Raw genomic sequence first — 20,100 nt, 5'->3', positions numbered from 1 at the left:
AGGTCATGCAGATGAAAGAGGTGGGTTCCCATGGTCTTGGGCAGCTCTGACCCTGTGACTTTGCAGGGTACAGCCTTCTTCCAGGCTGCTTTCACAGGCTGCCGTTGAGTGTCTGCATCTTTTCCAGGCACATAGTGCAAGCTGTTGGTGGATCTACCATTCTGGAGTCTGGAGGACGGTGTGACCCTCTTCTCACAGCCCCACTAGGCGATACCCCAGTAGCATCTCTGTGTGGGGCCTCCAATCTCATATTTCTCTTCCACACTACTCTAGCAGAGGTTCTCCATGAGTGTCCTTCCCTTGCAGCAAACTTCTGCATGGACATCCAGGCGTTTCCATACTTCTTCTGAAATCTAGGTGGAGTTTCCCAAACCTCAGTTCTTGAAAGCTTAACACCACATGGAAGCTGTCAAGGCTTGGAGCTTGCACCTTCTGAAACCATGACCTGAACTCTATGTTGGTTCCTTTCAACCACAGCTGAAGAAGGCTGGGACACAGGTCACCAAGTCCCTAGACTGCACATAGCATGAAAGCCCTGGGCCTGGCCCATTAAACCATTTTCTTCTAGACCTCCGGGCCTGTGATGGGAGAGGTTGCTGTGAAGACTTCTGACAGGCCCTGGAGACATTTTCCCCATTGTCATGGGGATTAACATTTGGCTCCTCATTACTTATGCAAATTTCTGCAGCTGGCCTGAACTTCTCTTCAGAAAATGGGTTTTTCTTTTCTATCACATTTTCAGGCTGCAAATTTTCTGAACTTTTATGCTCTGCTTCCCTTATAAAACTGAATGGCTTTATCAGCAGCCAAGTCACCTCGTGAATGCTTTGCTGCTTAAAAATTTCTTCTGCTGGATACCCTAAATCATCTCTGTTGAGTTCAAAGTTCCACACATCTCTAGGGCAGGGGCAAAATGCTGCCAATCTCTTTGCTAAAACATAACAAGAGTCACCTTTGCTCCAGTTCCTAACAAGTTCCTCATCTCCATCTGAGACCACCTCAGCCTGGACCTTAATATCCATATCACTATCAGGCTTTTCGTCAAAGCCATTCAACAAGTCCCTAGGAAGTTCTGAACTTTCCCACATTTTCCTGTCTTCTTCTAAGCCCTCCAAATTGTCCCAACCTCTGCCTGTAACTCAGTTCCAAAGTTGCTTCCACATTTTTGGGTATCTTTTCAGCAGCACCCCATTCTACTGGTACTGATTTACTATATTAGTTTGTTTTCATGCTGCTGATAAAGACATACCCAAGAATGGGCAGTTTACAAAAGAAAGAGGTTTAATTTGACTTACAGTTCCACATGGCTGGGGAGACCTCACAGCCATGGCAGAAGGCAATGTTGCCCAGGCTGGAGTGCAATGGCACAGTCTCAGCTCACTACAACCTCCACCTCCTGGGTTCAAGTGATTCTCCTACCTCAGCCTCCCAAGTAGCTGGGATTACAGGCATGCACTACCATGCCCAACTACTTTTGTATTTTTAGTAGAGATGGGGTTTCAGCATGTTAGTCAGGCTGGTCTTGAACTCCTGACCTCAGGTAATTCACCTGCCTTGGCCTTCCAAAGTGCTGGGATTATAGGCATGAGCCACTGTGTCCAGCCAGTCACATCTGACATGGAAGGCAGCAGGCAAAGAGAGAGGTTGCGTAGAGGAACTCCTCTTTAAAACCATCAGATCTCATGAGACTTATTCACTGTCATGAGAACAGCAAGGGAAAGACTTGCCCCCATGATTCAATTACCTCCCAACCGTCCCTCCTACAAAATGTGAGAATTGAGGATGCGATTCAGGTGGGGACAGAGCCAAATCATATCAGTTGCCTTTGCCCACTACCCAGATCACCAGGCCTTTTTATGACTTATCCTTTTCTAGCGCCAATGCCCAGTTCTATTTTTGTGTGTCCTGGGCGCTGATTCTTCTCTCTGCATGTTTTTTTCCCACCCACCGCACTGTGTTCTTTGGAAACCGTATTGCATTGTAAAAAAATGTCCCTTACATCCTCATTGAACTCTTCACAGAATGTCCCTCTGTCTCTCAGCCTTTTTGAATTTCTCTGGGGATACAATTCTCCTGCAGCTCTCTGAGTAGAGGTTGTATTTTCTCCCAGAAGCAGCATCAACTTTTCCAAAGACAGCTTTGCTGCATCTAGAGTAATTTCTTCCTTCATACAAAACCCTTTCTCTTTTGAAGCCCCAGCCATCTGCTTATAACACCTGTTATCCCTTCTAGTTGCTGTCAGTGACAAATCTCCTGGCCACTCCCCCTCATTTGTTGAGGTATTTGGCACCTACCTGCTCAGACTTTATCTCCATGATAAACTGTACCATCATTCTAGGCAGAAGTCCAGCCTTGAAGATTTCTATTTTGGGGACTACAATCATCTTCACTCCATACCACTTCCGTATGCTTTTTTGTTAGTTTTTTTCTCTTTTTTGATACAGGATCTCACTCTGTCACCCATTGGCACAATCACGGCTCACTGTAGCCTTGACCTCCTGTAAGTGATTCTCCCACCTCAGCCTCTTGGGTAGCTGGGACTACAGGCACATACCACCACACCTGGCTAATTTTTTGTATTAATATTACTATTATTATTTGTAGAGATGGGGTTTTGCCATGTTGTCCTGGCTGGTCTTCAACTCCTGGGCTTAAGTAAGCCTCCTGCCTTGGCCTCCCAAAGTGCTGGGATTACAGGCATGAGCCACCACCCCTGGCCTTCCTAATGCTCTTGACCTTGCCGTTGCTTAACTACTCTAATCCTAAAATCATAAACTCAGACTAACCTCCAGGTAGAATCTTTCAGCCCAAAGTTTTTGCACATTCTCACTCCACTCATTGACTCGCTGCAGATTTCTATGTTCATTCTACTTGTACTATTCTTAACGTAGTCACCAATGCTCTGCTGACTGTCAGATTTACCCTTCATCCTGCTTTCAAAATGATATTGTTGGATATAAAATGCTCCAAGAATAAATGCTTGGTGCTGTGAAGTAAAACCAGCACTCGGGCAAAAGTTTAATTCTCTCAGCAAGGCAATTTACTTCTGCAGAAGGGTGCCACTCACATCAATCAAGATAGCAAGAGCACAGAGAACAAAGGAGACCAGGGGCTTTTTATATCCTGAACGCAATCCTTATTTCTGTGTCCCTCCCTGTGGGTTGGGGTTGGACTGCACAATCTGAGCTGACCCAATTGGCTACTTGTACATATTTTCCTAAATATAGTAGGGGAGGGGGACGTGAGGTACAGAGGTGGAGTGTGTGAGACGTGCAGTTTTGGGGGGAACAGTGGGTACAGGTAGCCACGAGAACAGATGTGAGTTATTGATTAGAGCTGATGGGAAGCGGGGTAGGCTATTTACGGCAACGAGGGGCAAGGAAGAATAAGAAAGTTGAGTTTGAGAACAAAGGCTAAGGAAGTTAACAGGCTAAATCCTTTGAAGAGAAACTCATAAAGATTTATTTTATCTTACAGTGTGTTAAAAATGCATGAGTTATGTCATTTCCTAGCTTAAAAACTTAAATAATTGTATATTACTTTGTGCATTCATTCAGAGACACACAACAATGAACTAAGCAGTCAAAAAACACTGCTCTCAAATGCATATATCTCATTTGTGTTTTTTAAGAAAGAAAGAAGAGCCGGGCGCGGTGGCTCAAGCCTGTAATCCCAGCACTTTGGGAGGCCGAGACGGGTGGATCACGAGGTCAGGAGATCGAGACCATCCTGGTGAACACAGTGAAACCCCGTCTCTACTAAAACTACAAAAAAAAAAAAAACTAGCCAGGCGAGGTGGCGGGCGCCTGTAGTCCCAGCTACTCGGGAGGCTGAGGCAGGAGAATGGCGTGAACCCGAGAGGCGGAGCTTGCAGTGAGCTGAGATCAGGCCACTGCACTCCAGCCTGGGCGACAGAGTGAGACTCCGTCTCAAAAAAAAAAAAAAAAAAAAAAAAAAAAAAAAAAGAAAAGAAAGAAAGAAAGAAGAAAAAATGTAAAAATCTCCCTCCCAACCCCCCCCAAAGAAAAAAAAAATGCTACCCTGATCAGCTTGTATTTTCGTGCAGAGCATATATCCCCATTGTCCTCAGGATGAAGTTTACACTCCTAAGCATAACATTCAAGGTCTGCCTGGATCTGACCTTCCTTATGCTACAACTAAGTTCTGGTTCCTAACACCAGCTTTCAGTTCTGTGAAGTCACATTCATGGATGGGGCTCCTTCATGTCCTGTTGTCTTTTCTATGATAATTATTTTTCCAGGTATTCTTTTCTTTTCCATTTCTTACCTTCTCCTTTATCCATCTTTTATGACATCTTGTGTCATGACCTTTTCTAGATAGGATTACTTATCACCTTCTTGTGACAGTTCCATGCATATTTCCTACATGTCAGTGTCCTTTATTTTTACCTCTGTCTCTTCTTATTAATGATGAAAGGCATGGCCAAGCCTGCCTAATCTCTGTAACCTCATTGCCCAGCATAGCTCCTGGGCAGCTGAGCTCCTAAGAGCAGGTGAACATCTAAGGGCTCATATAGGACTCGGGTAAACCCTCTTACCCTCAGAAACTCATAGTGAAAACATCTATCTGCCTCTGTCCTACACGACCCAAAACAGTAGAGCAGTATTTGGAAAGACCAATGGAAATTTCCAGTGGGAGTTTTTAGAGAGGCCTGGTGGTACCACTTTGTTGAAGGTCTTCATGTTGAAGCAGGTGCTCCAGGGTCGCAGATGTGTGGGGAAGAAGAAGCTGTCATTGATTGAACTCTGGCCCATTTCTTTACTCCAGGTTTTTTTCCCCAGTAAAACCTTTTAGATCAGCATTTGATAATCAATATCCCCTAATTCCATCGCTACCCTCTACCCTTCTGTCTCTCTGTCTCTGTCTCTGTCTCTCTCTCTCTCATGTATGTGTGTGTTTGTGTATTCTAAAATTCTAAAATTTCTAACTCTCAGGCATGTCTCTGAATTAGACATCAACATATGTCTAAAAGGAGTGATCTCAGCATTTTTTAACCTACAGAAAATTGTTATTATATCTTGGATATTTTAAATTTATTTTTCCAAAAACTCATTCCTTTACCTTATGTAGGATGACCAATTCATCTTTGTTATCAGCCTTTTATTTATTCAAGTTTCTTTTATTCTGATACTCCTAAAGAAGGTTTCCACTCAAAAGGCATACATTCCGAGTTTTCTTTAAACTTAGGAGTTTTAACTTCTTTCACAATTTATTGGAAAAAGACATTAAACAACACACACACACACACACACACACACACACAGAGAGAGAGAGAGAGAGAGAGAGAGAGAGAGAGAGAGAGAGATCAGCTGTCATCCCATGGCATAGTCCGAGGAATCGCAGCTGGGCTCAGGCAGGGAAAAGGAAAAGCCAGTTTGCCTGAGCAGGAGGCAGCAGCCCTGGGGTTGTCAGCAGGGAGCAGTGGGGCATGGAGGAAGAGAATGCCTCTCTCATCTCATCTTGTGAAGGGACAGTCAAGGGGCATTGGCTGGCTCAGTGGATGAATCAGGGTAATCACTGATGGGCAGCAACACCAACTTGAGGAGATGTTGGCTTTCGCTTAGGTCCCCAAGGCTGGCTAGCAAAGCCCAGCAACCTGTCAAGAATGGCTGCCTTTGAACCAAAAAAATGAGAGGCAGCAGCTTGAGACATGTATTGAGGCCTAAGACACTGTGCAAGGTATATTATGTGCACCAGCTCACTGGATCTTCACAACAACCCTGTGTTCCTCAGATGTGGAAACCCAGGTTCAGAAATCTTAGGGAACTTTCCCACAGTAACATTAATAGGTAGAAAATCTGGCTTTTGAACTATTTGTCACATTTTTTTCTTTCCAGCTCTGTGACATTCAGCTACTCAGGGGCATGCCTGTTTTCTTGTTCTCTGAGTGAAAAGAAATACAGGCCTGGAATTGGTACCCTTTTTATTTTTCAACAGCTTTACTGAGATATAATTCACATACTAGGCAATTTACCCATTTAAAGGGTACAAATCAATGGGGCTTCAGTATATTACAGTATTTTACAAATTGTTCTAAAATGTATAGAACATCAAATTTGCCATTTTAGCTGGTGGTTTTTTTTTTTGAGACACAGAGTCTTGCTCTGTTGCCCAGGCTGGAGTACAGTGTCACAATCTTGGCTCACTGCAACCTCCACTTCCCAGGTTCAATCAATTCTCATGCATCAGCCTCCTGAGTAGCTGGGATTAGAGGCATGCACCGCCACACCTGGATAATTTTTTGTATTTTTAGTAGAGACAGGGTTTCACCACGTTGCCCAGGCTGGTCTCTAATTCCTGAGCTCAGGCAATGCTCCCGCCTAGGCTTCCCAAAGTGCTAGGATTACAGGCATGAGCCACTGTGCTTGGCCTCCATTTTAGCCCATGTGTACAATTCAGTGGCATTAATTACATTCACAATGTTGTGCAACAATCATTGCTATTTTCAAAGCTTTTTCATCACCGGATACAGAAACTCTGTGCTCATTAGGCATCGACTGCCCAATCTTTTCTCCCTTCAACTCTTGGAATCTCCCAGCCCCTGGAAACCTCAAATTTATGCTGGAGCCATAATGGAAAACAGCTTAGCGGTTCCTCAGAAGCCTAAACATGGAATTACCATATGATCCAGCAATTCCATTTGTAGACATATACTCCAAGGAATTGAAAGCAGGGACTTGAGCAGATATTTGTGCACCAATGTTGCAACATTATTCACAATAGCCAAAAGGTGGCTCGTTCTAATCCCAACCACATATAGAGGGCCTGAGACTCTGCTATACCATACTAGCTCTGCTTAATTCTATTTTATGTATTGTTCTTCCAAGTTAGGTATTATTCGAGATAGAGACAGTTTAGCGAAGTACAATGTTTCTTTCTTTCTTTCTTTCTTTTTTTTTTTTGAGACGGAGTTTTGCTCTTGTCACCCAGGCTGTAGTGCAGAGCAGTGGCGTGATCTTGGCCTTCCGAGTTCGAGCGATTATCCTGCCTCAGCCTCCTGAGTAGCTGGGATTATAGGTGCTTGCCATATGACCAGCTAATTTTTGTGTTTTTAGTAGAGATGGGGTTTCATCATGTTGTCCAGGCTGGTCTCGAGCTTCTGACCTCTGGTGATCCACCCACCTCGGCCTCCCAAAGTGCTGGGATTACAGGCATGAGCCACAGCAACCGGCCAAAGAACAGTGTTTCTTAACCTTTTTGTTAGAAAATGATTGCTTCCCTAAGGAGTCTTTTAAACATTTTTGCCTTATCACTGTCCCATGGAATTTTATTACCAGAGATACACTATCTGTTCATGAGCGTGGCCCTTTGAGCAACCACAGACCGTTATAATATCTAATATCACCACCATTAGCACCACCTCTAGACCCAGTTTTTCACTCCCTTAGAGGTAATGTCACTCTAGTTGAGAGTGCATGGTGTAGAGGTTAAAAGCACCACATTAGGAGCCAGGTCTGCCTAGATTTTTGTCTGGCTCTGCCCCTTACCTGCTGTATGATCTTAGACTAGTTGTTTAGTCTCTCCATGTCTCAATTTCCTTATGTGTAGACTTGGGATGCTAAAAAGCAATACCTACTTCAAAGAGTTCTTATGAGGATTAAATGGTTAATAATATAGGACAGCACCTGGCACTTGCAAAATGTTATACAAATGTTACTTATTATTATTGCTAACAGAGTTCTTTCATTTAAAAAAAAATGGCTTAAAATCCACTGGACATTATGGGCACCAGATTCTCTCCTACTTCCCACCTTTTGGATGGTGTTTTCCCTTCCACCTTTGGATTGTGTTTTCAGTGATAATATGAATCATTATTCTGCATTTAAAATTGTTTTCTCTTCTCTCCCCATCCATTCATTTTTGTTTTGCCTCAACAATCACATTGCATAGGAGTCTGGACTTAGTGACTTTTAAGAAACGGCTTGAGTACTTTATGGTTTTCATAATAAGGTCATAGATATAGTCAGATATATAAGAATTTGGAATTGGGAATAAGGTTGATTTCAGTTAAAGAAGCTTATTTTATTTCATCTAAGGACTCTCTCTGCATGGGGAAATATAGGAAAAAGTAACTAGTCTTCTTGAGCACATTCAGCTGATCGTCATTCATCATACAGGTGGTAGAAGACAAAATGTTTTTATTGAACCCAGGTTGTGTTCATTAACTACCTGCTCATAGGTCCACAGGCCCTTGTTTGTTTGTGTAAATCAGTCTGGTGTTGAATCACTGGTTAATTTGATCTTGTAGTGAATCAGATCTAAACCTCTGGCACCAAATCATTTATTTTTAAAGGCCTAAAGCCTGTTCACTCTATTTTGACTGCTTGAGAGGAGGTGAATGAATAATTTGACCAAGTAACTATGGGAAATTGCTATTGCATTAACTAAGAAATGTGAATAGTTTTAAAGGGGAAACTAAGTTTGCCTTGTGGAGAGGTGCAATAGAGTAGATGCCAGGGGCTAAAATTCCCCAGAGGTCACCTTCCTGCTGGTTAATCTCTTGTGCCTCCATAATGTAAAAATGTTGATAATACCTACCTATGTGGTACTTGTAAGGGTGAAATGAATTGATACATGCAAAATGCTTAAAACTATGCTTGGCATAAAGTGGTAGTTAATAAATGGTATCTATTATTATATAAAAAGGTACAACCAGAGATAAAGAGGATATAGACAGCTTTGCTGGTGGTATTGCACTCTTACGACTTGTTTACTCTTGACTGAATTTTCTTTATCTTTGCAAAACAAAAGAGTAGCTAGCTAATGGAATCAAAGAGATAGGAAAGACCATCAATGTTTTATGAAGGCGTCTTGCATTTTCAAGATTCAAAACAAATATTATTTTTGGGGGGATTCCTTCCCCAGTCTCTTTCAACAGAATTAGCCTCCTCTTTCTCTTGTAGAAATTTTACTGTTTTTACAGAGTTCATGTTCTTGTGACTGCCTCTCTGCTGGATTGGTACAGGTTTTATGAAGGCAGAGACCACATCCCACTGACATTTGGAACCTTTATTGCCTATAGTATTCAATAGCCTCTCAATGTTTTTTGAATTTCCTTTTCCAATTTCAGGGAAGCCAAAAGACCATTGTAGCTTTTACATTTCTAGGGTGTTCTTTGATTAGCCCAATGGACTCACAAGTCATGATGAAGCCTTGGACCTTTTTGGAAGCACTCACTGGGTTTGTTGGTACCATCAGTTGAAGCAGAGTTCACACCCTGACAGATTGAGGTAGGCTGAGGCACATCCTGAGGTGAAGACTGAATTGATCACCCTTCACTCAATGTGTTTCTTTCCTTGTGGACATTTAGCATCAGTTTTATGGACACCCTCAAAAGTCAGAAATACCAGGTTGGGAAGAAAGTCATGGGATGTTATCTTATGATGCCTTTCCAGTGCCAGCTAGAAACTGATATGCTGTGATTCCCAGGGGCACAAAAAGATGTCTTACTTTATGACAGTGTTTGATTCTGAAATTGAGCCCAGCAAGGGGAAATAAAATGACTTAGCATGAATTCCCCAATATTTAACATAGCTACATGTGGAAAATACTTGAAAAATGCCAGCAATCCAACAATCTAATTTGTATTTCATGGTATATGTAACCTTGTTGAAGAAGACTTCTTTACCATATATGGGATGACCAAAAGGTCATTTGAATTTTTAATCTGAAAATATTTGATCTGGTAATCAACATGTCTAATCAACATGTCTGTTTGATGCATATGTTAGAAGATGATGTTAAAAATCATTTCACTGGGCACCTGAGAAACGTGAAATGTTATGTTGTCATTATTAGTCAGCTCAAGCTGCCGTAATGAAATACCATAGACTAGATGGCTTGCACAACAAATATTATTTTCTCACGTCTCTAGAGGCTGATAGTCTGGGCGCCAGCATGGTCAGGGTCTAGTGAATGCTCTCTCTCTGACTTTCCTTTTCCTCGTGTCTTCAGAAAGAGAGCACTAAATGTCTGTTCTTATAAGGGCACTAATCCCATTGTGAAAGCATCACCCTCATGACCTCATCTAACCCTAATTATCTCCTAAGGGCACCATCTCTGAACACCAACATATTGTGAGGTAGGGCTTCCATATATGAATTTGGAGGAGGGGACACAATTCAGTTCATAGCAGTTATCTAGGCATCTCCCTAGATTGTCTTACTGAAGCGGCATCATTGTCTGGGGTAAATACTCAAGGTTTGTTGCCTCATGCCAAGGAAATCAAGGACACGGACACATGTGGAGTGAGGTTAAGAGTGGAGGTTTAATAGGCAAAAGAAAGAGAAAAGAGAAATAGCTGTCTCTCCTGCAGAGAGAGAGGGGCACCAGAGTGGGAATTTCTGCCCAAGGCAAAGTGCACAGTGTTTTATAGACAGGCTTGATGAGATAGTGTCTGATTTACATAGGGCCAAAAGACTGGTTGAACCAGGTGTGGCATTTACATCACACTCAAGGAAGCTGGCCACCACACCTTAATATTTTATTATGCAAATAGGGTCTCTACCTGGCCATTGCCATGTTGCCTGCTCCCTACTGTGCATGTGGTTGACAAGGAAAGGGACAGATGGAGCCACCATGTTGGACAGGCCTAGCGCCCAGGTAGCCTTTTCCTGTTGGCACAGCTGCCAGCATTCACCCGTGCAAGCTTCCAGCTTGCTTATCTATGTCTGCAGCTTGATTTTACGGGCTGCTGTTTGTTAGAAAAGAAATTGATTCGGGGGCTGCTTTTCATAAAAAGGAAAATCTTACCAAGGACTTCCTTACCCTATCTTCCTAAATAATTTCTTCTTAACTCCTATATCATCACTTCTCCCCTTTCCTCCCCAACCCTCCCCTCCCTTCCCCTCCTCTCCCCTCCCTTCCTCTCCCCTCCCTTCCCCTCCTCTTTCCTCCCCTCTCCTCCCCTCCCCTCCCCCTCCTCTCCTCCCCTCCCCTTCCCCTCCTCTCCTCCCCTCCCCTTCCCCTCCTCTCCTTCCCTCTTCTTTATTCTTTCCCTTCCCTCCCTCCCTCATTCACCCTCTCCCTCCCTTCTTTCCTCCCTCCCTCCCTCTCTTTCTTCCTTTCATCTTTCTTCTTTCTCTCTGTTTCTCTCTCCTCTTGGCCCACTAATGCTCCCTGTGACAACATGCCTTAAGGCACAGACCTCCGTGGATTGAATCTGATAGATAGCTATGTTTTGCTTGGTTCAAAATGTTTGGAGAAAAGGATGAAGCCAATATTTAAAAAATAATGCTAAGATTTTCACCTTCTCTAAAAAGATCACAGACATAGCCCACAATTCCTGAGAGGCAATACAGACTGTGGAGTTGTGCTGCCTGAACTCCTCTCCTGGCAGTCCAGTTCTACTTCCTAGCTACGTGACCTTAGACAATTTACTGCATGTTTCTATGCCTCTAATTCCTCATCTGTAACATGAGGATAATTCTAATATACACCTCATAGAGTGTGAATATTAAATGAGTTAATCCATGTAAAGCACTTAAAACTGCCTGGTACATAGAAAGTACTATGTAAGCACTGTTTCTTATCACACCTTCCTGGTAATGTTTCACTAGAGCTCCAGTTTTCTACAGTCCACATTCTTCCTATTGTTTTTCTACCACTGGGGTTAAGTGTCAGTTTTTATTACCATTGGCCTTGCACCGTGTTTTTTCTCTTATAAGAGAGATCCATTCCGTTGTTCTTGGAGTAGGAAAATGAGAAAGGGGAAGAGAGAGGATGAGAGAGAGAGAGAGAGAGAGAGAGAGCGAGAGAGAGAGAGAGCGAGCGAGCTGGCTTTATGCATTAAGAGAAATAAGAAAGACTTGATTTCTTTGGGGAAAGGACATGATTTGCATATATATTTTTTTACCTGACTTCTGTAGGTGTTTATGTTCCTAGGTTCTATAGGCATTTGGTTTTCCCCCCTTGCTTTAGGGAGGACGTTATAATTATAGAAAAACATGGAACATTGGATAAAGCACTAATTTCAGAATGAGAAGACTTTGATTCTATTCCCAGTGCAGTGATTTTCTGTGTTCCTTTGGGTAAGTTGGAAATTTTCTCTGGGTCTTTACTTTCTCATCTGAAAAAGGGAAGAATATATCTCGTCCACCTCAATGTTTTTATTGTTTTTAATTTTAAAAGTATTTTTAGAGCAGTTCTAGGCTCACAGCAAAACCGAAAGCACAGAGATTGCCTATATACCTCCTGCTGTTATCCATTATCAATATCCCTCACCTGAGCGGAACATTCGTTACAATTGATGAACCTTCACTGACATATTATAATTACACAAAGCCCATAATATACATTTAGGGTTCACTCTTGGTGTTGTGTATGTTATGGGTTTGGACAAATATGTAATAACCTGAATCCACCATTATAGTATCATATAGAGTATTTTCACTGCCCTAAAACCTCACTAGATTTTTTAAAGTTCAAATCAGAGATAGATAGGCCCAATTAAAAAAAAAAATCAGTTTGACACAAAGGGAAAGTAGTGATTATTCTAATATACCAACCAGTTAGCCAACACCTCTGTGTTTTTATAGCTCATGATCTCTGCAAAGTCAGTAGGTTCAAGTCTGATTAAATTGCTCTGCAAGTTATCTTACCAGTCTATGAAGAACTTGCCAAGAGCTATGCTTTTGTGTGGATATCTGCTTGCTCAACCTAGTTGCTCTTAGTTTTCAGGGGGAGATGTCAGCACAGTTGACACAGCTATCAAGAAACAGGGTGGGGGCTTGGGTCATCTAAGTAGTATTTTCCCGGACCTGTATCTTGGGAAAGGCATCTGGAACATCTGCAAGCTCCTCTTGCAAAAAGAGGGGGTGGCCCAAGAGAAGCTACTCCAGAAGCATGCTTTTATGATATGGACAAAAGACCTGACTGTGTCAAGAACTTTAGAACCGATGATTGGCTAAATGGTTTCTGGTCCAACTCCCTGAATGTATATGTGGGAAAAACCAAGGTCTTAAGAAGAAAAGTGACTTGCCCAGTGCCACAGTTAGCTAAATGAAAAAGGAAGAATAGAACTTGACTCTTAACTGTTGATCCAGTGTTCTTTGTCTAGTAGTTAGCGTGGAACAACTATCCTCTTTGGAGTCATAAGAACCTTGGTTGAAATTTTAGGTACTCTACATGTAGTATATGATGTCAGTCCATGGGATGGTTAGGAGTAATGAGATGAGAGGCATAGAGTGGTTGACCAAAAACATGTTCTCGAGAGCTGTTGATCTTCTTTCCTTTTTAAATGTACACAGGGAGTGGGGCATGCCTTTTCCCCTCCTGAGTATATCCCTCCCTGGGTTCTTTTTCTAGGAAATCTTTATGGAAGAAGTCTGAGTAGATCATACCATTTTATTAAGAGAATTCTTTGCCTCTGCTTCTATCAGCTACCCAGGCCCTGCACTCTAATTTAATGATGATGATGCCAAATTTGAGTCTGTGTTTGTTCTGAACTCTTATGCAGATGGAGCCTGGTGATATGTGAAGAATCATTATGCCACATCAAGTTTCATTTTACAGTCCATAAGTATACCTTTTAAAACAAAAACAAACTATTGCACCATCCTGGGGAGGGATGTAAATCATGGATTTTTATTACCTCCAAAGACCACCAGAAAATGAGCTCTAATATTTCAAAAGCGACAAGCCATTTATATGAATGAATCGCAATTTAAGCCCCATTATACTCAAGATGATATATGCTGCAATGGGGCTTATAGATGTTTCTCTAATAATACTTAATAATAAAAACCTTAGGACTCTTTTACTCCTTTCTAATTCCATGGTCTCAAGCAATATGAGTAGAGGCCGTGTCAATCTGTGAGTTCCAGCTGGGAGCAAAATGCTTCTGCCTGTTTTGGGGCCTTGGGTCACTGGAGCCTAAAGTGTGAAAGTATAAGGATTTGACTTAAAAGAGCCAAGGAAGCAGTGATGCACGGAGCAGAATTGCCATTTTAACGGAGAATGTAATGCCAGAACAAATGTCATGAATGGTCTTACACACGGATATAGAATTTAGAGATCTATTTGTTTCCATATATATCGTGATGCATCTAACATAATCATAGTCATAAACATCAGCTACAGCTAACATAATCATAGCATCAAAATGTTATCGAGTGCTAAAACTGGCACAGTGAGAACAATGACAACTTTGGGGTCATATTGTTTGGATTCAGACTCAGGTTTCTATGCTTACTGATTTTGTACTTGGGCAAGTGAAGTGACCTGATAATCTCTGAGCCTCCGTTTCATGGCATGGAGATACCTACCACAAGTAGTCAAGATAAATGAAATAATGAGATGCTCCATATGAAATACCTAGCATAGTGCTTGATATTGAAAAAACAGCAGATATTTGTTGGGTATTTACCAATTGCCAGGGGCTGTTCCTAGTTTTCCTTTATAAGGTATGTACTATTAGACTGTTAGAATATTGGTATCAGCCTGTGCCTAACAATGTGCTTTTAAAATAATTCATCATTTCAGTAGATGTCAGGTTAACTGTGTTCTTCCTAGCAAAGCTTTCTGGACTGATTCAGATTTTTAGCGTGAGCCTGGATTTGTGTATGTTCAACTTCCACTCTGAGATTCAGCCTCAGGCTTAGCCTCTTCTTGTCTCCTGGCTTCTGGATGAATATGACCATTGCTCAAGATAGCTGCTTCAGGAGAGCACTCTTGCCACCTGGGCAAAGGTCAGACTGCATTACAAGCCTGTGGGTAGCATACTCATAGCTTTGGTCTAACTCAGTTTCTCTCTTTAAATGTCCGTTTGTTCTTTCATTAGGGACTTACAATTTTTGTTTTGTAGTTATTCCATACCCTTCAGAGCCTTTTTTCTGTGAACAAAAAGCAGCATTTGTCCTAGGCTCATTTATAAAATCTCAATTGTTCACTGTTTCTGAAGATTGTTTTCTCAGGATAGCCCAGCTCTCTAAAGATGTTAATTCTTTTTTGACTCTGTTTATAATCAGATTTGCTTTTGAAACACCCTTAAATCCTACTGAAAGTGTCTTCTGGGTTGTGTGTTTCCCTGAGGATGCAGAGGCAATCTTTTGGCAAACGTGTTGCCATTCCATCCCCTGTTCCCATCCCCAAACCATGAGAGTTGCCAATTCCTTTCTTTCTTTTATCTTCTTGTCTCAAGAGAGTCAGCTGGATTACACCACTTCACTTTCTCTCTCCTCTCCCCACCATTTTTACCATAAGATAGCTTTTATATCTGGTGGTTACATGACAAAGAATAAGCAACGAAGGCAAGATTGTGACAGTTTAATTTTCTGGTACATTCATCAACTTTTCATCTTTATTACAGTGCTTTTTCTGGACTAGTACCAGGAAATCATTAGATATACAAGAGCTGAAATTACTAATGGTATAAACTGAAAACAAAACTTACTCAAGAACACATCAGCAGAGCAGCAGGGATGTGTGGGCACGGGGTCTCAATGATATGTAGAGAGCAAGGGTTGGATTAAATCCATGTGAAAAATTCTCACTGGGGTTTTCTAACCATCCCTTGTCTGATTTTTGAAAATATTTTTATTCAGGGCCTTGCAGTCTTATGAAACAAGGAAATAGCTTGGCTAGTTTGATTCAAAATAAGCTGTTATAGCCAAGTAACTCCTTTAAATCTAGATGAGGCGGAGGCCTCTCAGCAGCTTGGTGATATCCTAAGGGAAATGAGCCAGGAGGTTTCTCTGGGAGATGTTGACAAGGGTCCATGACAGGGAAACATTCATTGCAGTCAGCAGGCTAGTTGGCAGCTGTGGCCCATGGGCTGAAGATTGAATTGCCTCTAAGGCAAGTCCTGACTAGTTTCTCATCTTAAAGGATGGCTGGGCATCCCAGCAGAGTGAGATGGAGTTCAGTGTGGCTGTATCTCTGTGAGTAAAATACCAACATGATTTAGCCTTCAGCGTGCCCTGCTCCAATCAATTCTCTTCACTACAGCCAGAGTGATATTTTAAAAACAGAGAAATTGAATTGTGTTACTACCCTGATGAAAGTCTGAGCCCCTTCACATGGCCCGCAAGGCCGGGCAGAATCTAAAACTGGTAATATTTTATGAACAGCACACTAATGTCCACACAGGATCTGGCCCAAGCTTATTTTTCCAGTTTCATTTCAAATAGGCAAAGCTCCTTTTTGTAACTAAGTCTTCTCAAACATTCTTTTCTGTCTAGTAGGTTATTCCTCTTCCCTGGGCCTGTTTCACTTCTGTTTCATGTCTCAGATGAACCATCACTATCATAGAGAATCCTTCTCTGACTCTCTCAGAGTAGGTCAGATTCCCCTTGTTGAAAGATCTCACATCCTTGGTAGAATTTATTACACATTTCACTCAATGCCTTGCCCATCTGTGAGGTCTATGTGGCATTTTGTTCATCACTCTGCCTCTGGGCTTAGTAGAAGGCTAACTAATGTTCTTTGAATGTACATTACTAAATGATTCTTTCCATTTCTAACTCGACAGATGAAAACTTTAGCCTCTGTAGTTTCCCTGCCTTCATTCTCTACCTGATGAATTCTTGTTCATCTTTCAAGAAGAAGCTTAATGATATCCTTTTTTGAGATAACTTTTATAGTCATTCTCTGCACCGGTCAGGGAAGGCATGGTGGCTTAAGTCAACAAAGGCATATTTCTAGCTCATGCAACATGTATATGGTGCTTGCCTGGTGGCTTGCTCCTCACTTGGGGGCCCAGGTTGAAAGAGTCTCTTTGTCTTTACTTCCATAGGTTACAAGGCAGAAACAAGAAAATGTGGTAAACTGGATGCTGGCTCTTAATCTTTCCACTTAGAAGTGATTTGCTTCCACTTAGATTTCATGATCAATCATGAGATTAATTTAAACCATGCTTAAATTTGAAAAGGATGGGGAAATACAATTGTGCTATGTGCCCAGAGAGAGGAGAACTGATGATATTTTATAACATCACACTAATGTCAAGCAGCGCTCTCTGATACCTAGGGCTTCTTCTTGTTTCCAACCTCTCACTTGTTATGACTGTTTTCACCTGGCCTTTCATAGTCCTACCAAAGACCTTATAAGCAACAATAACTAAATCACTTCCAAAATCTTAATGTCACCACACTACTCTATGACTCCTTCTTTTAGTTTTCCAGCTCTTGGACTCCAGTGGTCTGACTGTAATAATTCCTTGCCTTCATCAGGATTCTTGGTACAAGTTGAGTTCCCCAGGAAGCAACCTCTGAGATAGTGATTGGCCTGCAGGAAGTTGATTGCCTGAATTATTCCACTGATTTCTGGTGTTTTGTTCTTATTTCTTAGTTATGAAAGTCTTGCTAACTGTGGGTCTCCTTCTCAGATCTCAATGACCTCACAATAACTTTTATTTATAGGCTGTCAGATCTTTAACTCTGAAAACAATCTGATGTTATTTCAATGTATTTTATTCGGAAATAAATCAACTTACTTTTCTTTTAAAATAAATAGATTGATGAGTTTCCTAGTGACTCAATGTAGCCATTTTTATCCTCAGCTTCTGTACATTAATAATATTAAAGCTCCAATGATTATTGTAATAGAAATACTATATTTGACTAATCACCATTTTCAAGAAGCTTTCATGAAGTAAATCATAGTAAATAACTTCTGAATTCAAATCCCAGGTCTAGCATGTTCTAACAGGATGACTTTGTGCCAGATATTTAACTTCTCTAAGCCTCAGTTTTCTAGACTATAAAATGGGAGTAGTGTTTGTATTTTGCTCATGGGATTGCATATGGATTGAATTAGATAATGTCTTTACAGATCCAAAACATTGGGTTCAGACTTGACCACTGGAATAAAATGATGAGGATACTGGGACCCAGAGTAGTTGAATGCAAGTCATAGGCTATAAATCAGCAGAACCAGAACTAGAGCTCACATTTTCTATCTTGGATTCCCATGATGTACTCATGTCCTTCTTTCTCTAACCATCACACACAAGCAGTCTGAGTAAAAGGAACATAAATCTGTGTTTGAAAACAATTTCCAGAAAAGGCTAAACTCTGTGTTTAAGGTTGTAGGTTATTTTAATCCCTATCATGAGCTTGTATGAGAAAGCAGGTGATACTCTGAACTCCATCCCAAAAAGAACAAGATCTTTTGTTGAATCAGCTCATTATTCGATCACATGGGGAGAAGCCCCAGGTCAAAGGATGAGAGACATTAATTTGCATCAGGCAACAGCAGTTGTCTGTATTCATAGTACAACATGGGAGAAACTGGCTACACCATCATTTTGTAGCATATGGATTGAAGCATGTCTTAGTAAGACATACAAGCAGAGAAGGACTGGATTCCCTTGATCCCGCTGATAAAAGCTACACCATGTACTGTGGACACCTAATAAATATTCATTGATATCAACTTCGTGGACACAGAACTCCTTGAATTTGGACATTTAAAAAGAGTATTCTCCCTGGTAAGAAACTAATAGTTGTAAATTCAGTCTTCATACTTCTTGGACTCTTACCTGTTTTGTCTCACCATGCATCGTTCTAGAAACACTTTCAGCTCAGGATGGGATCTAATGCACCAAGCTGAATTTTCACCTAAGCTTTTGTGTTTAATGCATGTTACTTTTTCTCTTGGCTTCAGTGGACATTCACCTTTTGTAATTTATCTGCAAAATGATTACACTCTTGTTCCATTATTTTACTAACCATGATCTTAATTTTCTTTTCCTTCAGATATTGATGAGTGTGCAGCTAAGATGCATTACTGTCATGCCAATACTGTGTGTGTCAACCTTCCTGGGTTATATCGCTGTGACTGTGTCCCAGGATACATTCGTGTGGATGACTTCTCTTGTACAGGTGAGCTTTAAGAAGCAGTGTTGTTTTTCTAATTCATCCATTCTCTGTACCATGTCTGTGTTGTTACATTTAATTCTGAGTGCACAAAGTGCTATTTTTACCTAAATAGTTCTTCTCTTTATTATTTCACCCCCACCATTTGAGAAAAAAGCAATAATAAAAAAATTGTCAGCATAATTGATTTCCACTCCCAATATTTCTGCCTCTGTGTGTGTGCTCGCATACATGGGTATGTGATTTGAAACTGAAGTCTCAGTTGCCTATAGTAACACTGAGGGAGTTAGATATACTAGTTCTAAAAATAGAAAGTCTCAATTATTTTCATTTCATCATGATGAGATGTTTTTGTAGATAAGAAAATGTACTTTGTTCCCACTGGGAAAGACAAGGATGAAATTTAAAGAGGTGACAGGGAGCACTTGGTGGTCAAAGTTTAGGTTTATGGGAGCCAGTCAAAACTATATTTAATTAATATATGCTTATTGTCTGTGTCCCGCTTCTTCCTATATCCCTTAGCACTAAAGTGGTCACTGACTCTGTTGGAGTAGTGCTGGTTTTATGGGGCATTTGGTTTGGCTTTCCAATATATTTTCAATCATGTGCATACAGACATGAACAGTAAATTGGATAAGGGTGGTAGAAGATTCCAAGTCTTTCTTCTCTTGGACCAAATGTGTTTAAATACCCAATCTGCAAGTTATAAGCAAAGGGTCCCTTGAACCCAACGTTTCAATCATGTTGTAACTTTTGGGCATCTTTCTCTTTGTTCCAATCGCATTGGCATATAAAAACTGGATTGTTTACCCAGAATATAATACTGCTATTTTTAAATGTACTTTTTTTTTCCTGAATGACCTTTTCAGAAGTGCAAAAAGTCGCAGAAGTTAAGGGCACATGTTAGTGTGTCCAAATTTCTTTGCCAGTGATGTATATTTGTAAGTTACCATTCTTTGGGTGAAGGACTGGAGAGTTGAGATTGATGCAGGTTTCTGAGGACCACATAAGGTCAAATCTCATTTATCTGTCTTTTACATATTATAATTAATATTCCTAGGAAAGGAAGAGAGAGACTGCATAAACATAGTGTGCTAGGATTTCAGTGTTTTAAAGGATCAAAATTTTTTGGATCAATAAACAAACACTTTCTAAAAAGCTGTAAAGTTACAGGGCCTATCACTCTGTTCTTAATAGTAAATGCAGCTCTTAACTTCTTTTAACCCTATTAGAAGAAGCCAGTGAATATCCTCCTAGCCCAAGA

At 41.0% G+C, this 20,100-nt stretch overlaps 1 protein-coding gene across 2 annotated transcripts in view; it reads left to right on the top strand.

Annotated features, from left to right (window-relative positions):
* Positions 1 to 20,100, top strand: part of NELL1 (neural EGFL like 1) — a 932,437-nt gene that overhangs the window by 439,830 nt on the left and 472,507 nt on the right. For both annotated transcript variants that reach the window (XM_001092540.5, XM_001092655.5), the window contains exon 13: positions 18,717 to 18,842. In XM_001092540.5, the coding sequence (XP_001092540.1) occupies positions 18,717 to 18,842 (126 nt within the window). The remainder of the gene's footprint in view (positions 1 to 18,716; positions 18,843 to 20,100) is intronic.

Source organism: Macaca mulatta, chromosome 14, assembly GCF_049350105.2.
Source record: "Macaca mulatta isolate MMU2019108-1 chromosome 14, T2T-MMU8v2.0, whole genome shotgun sequence".
Classification (NCBI taxonomy): domain Eukaryota; kingdom Metazoa; phylum Chordata; class Mammalia; order Primates; family Cercopithecidae; genus Macaca; species Macaca mulatta.
This window is presented reverse-complemented; position numbering and strand designations above follow the sequence as displayed.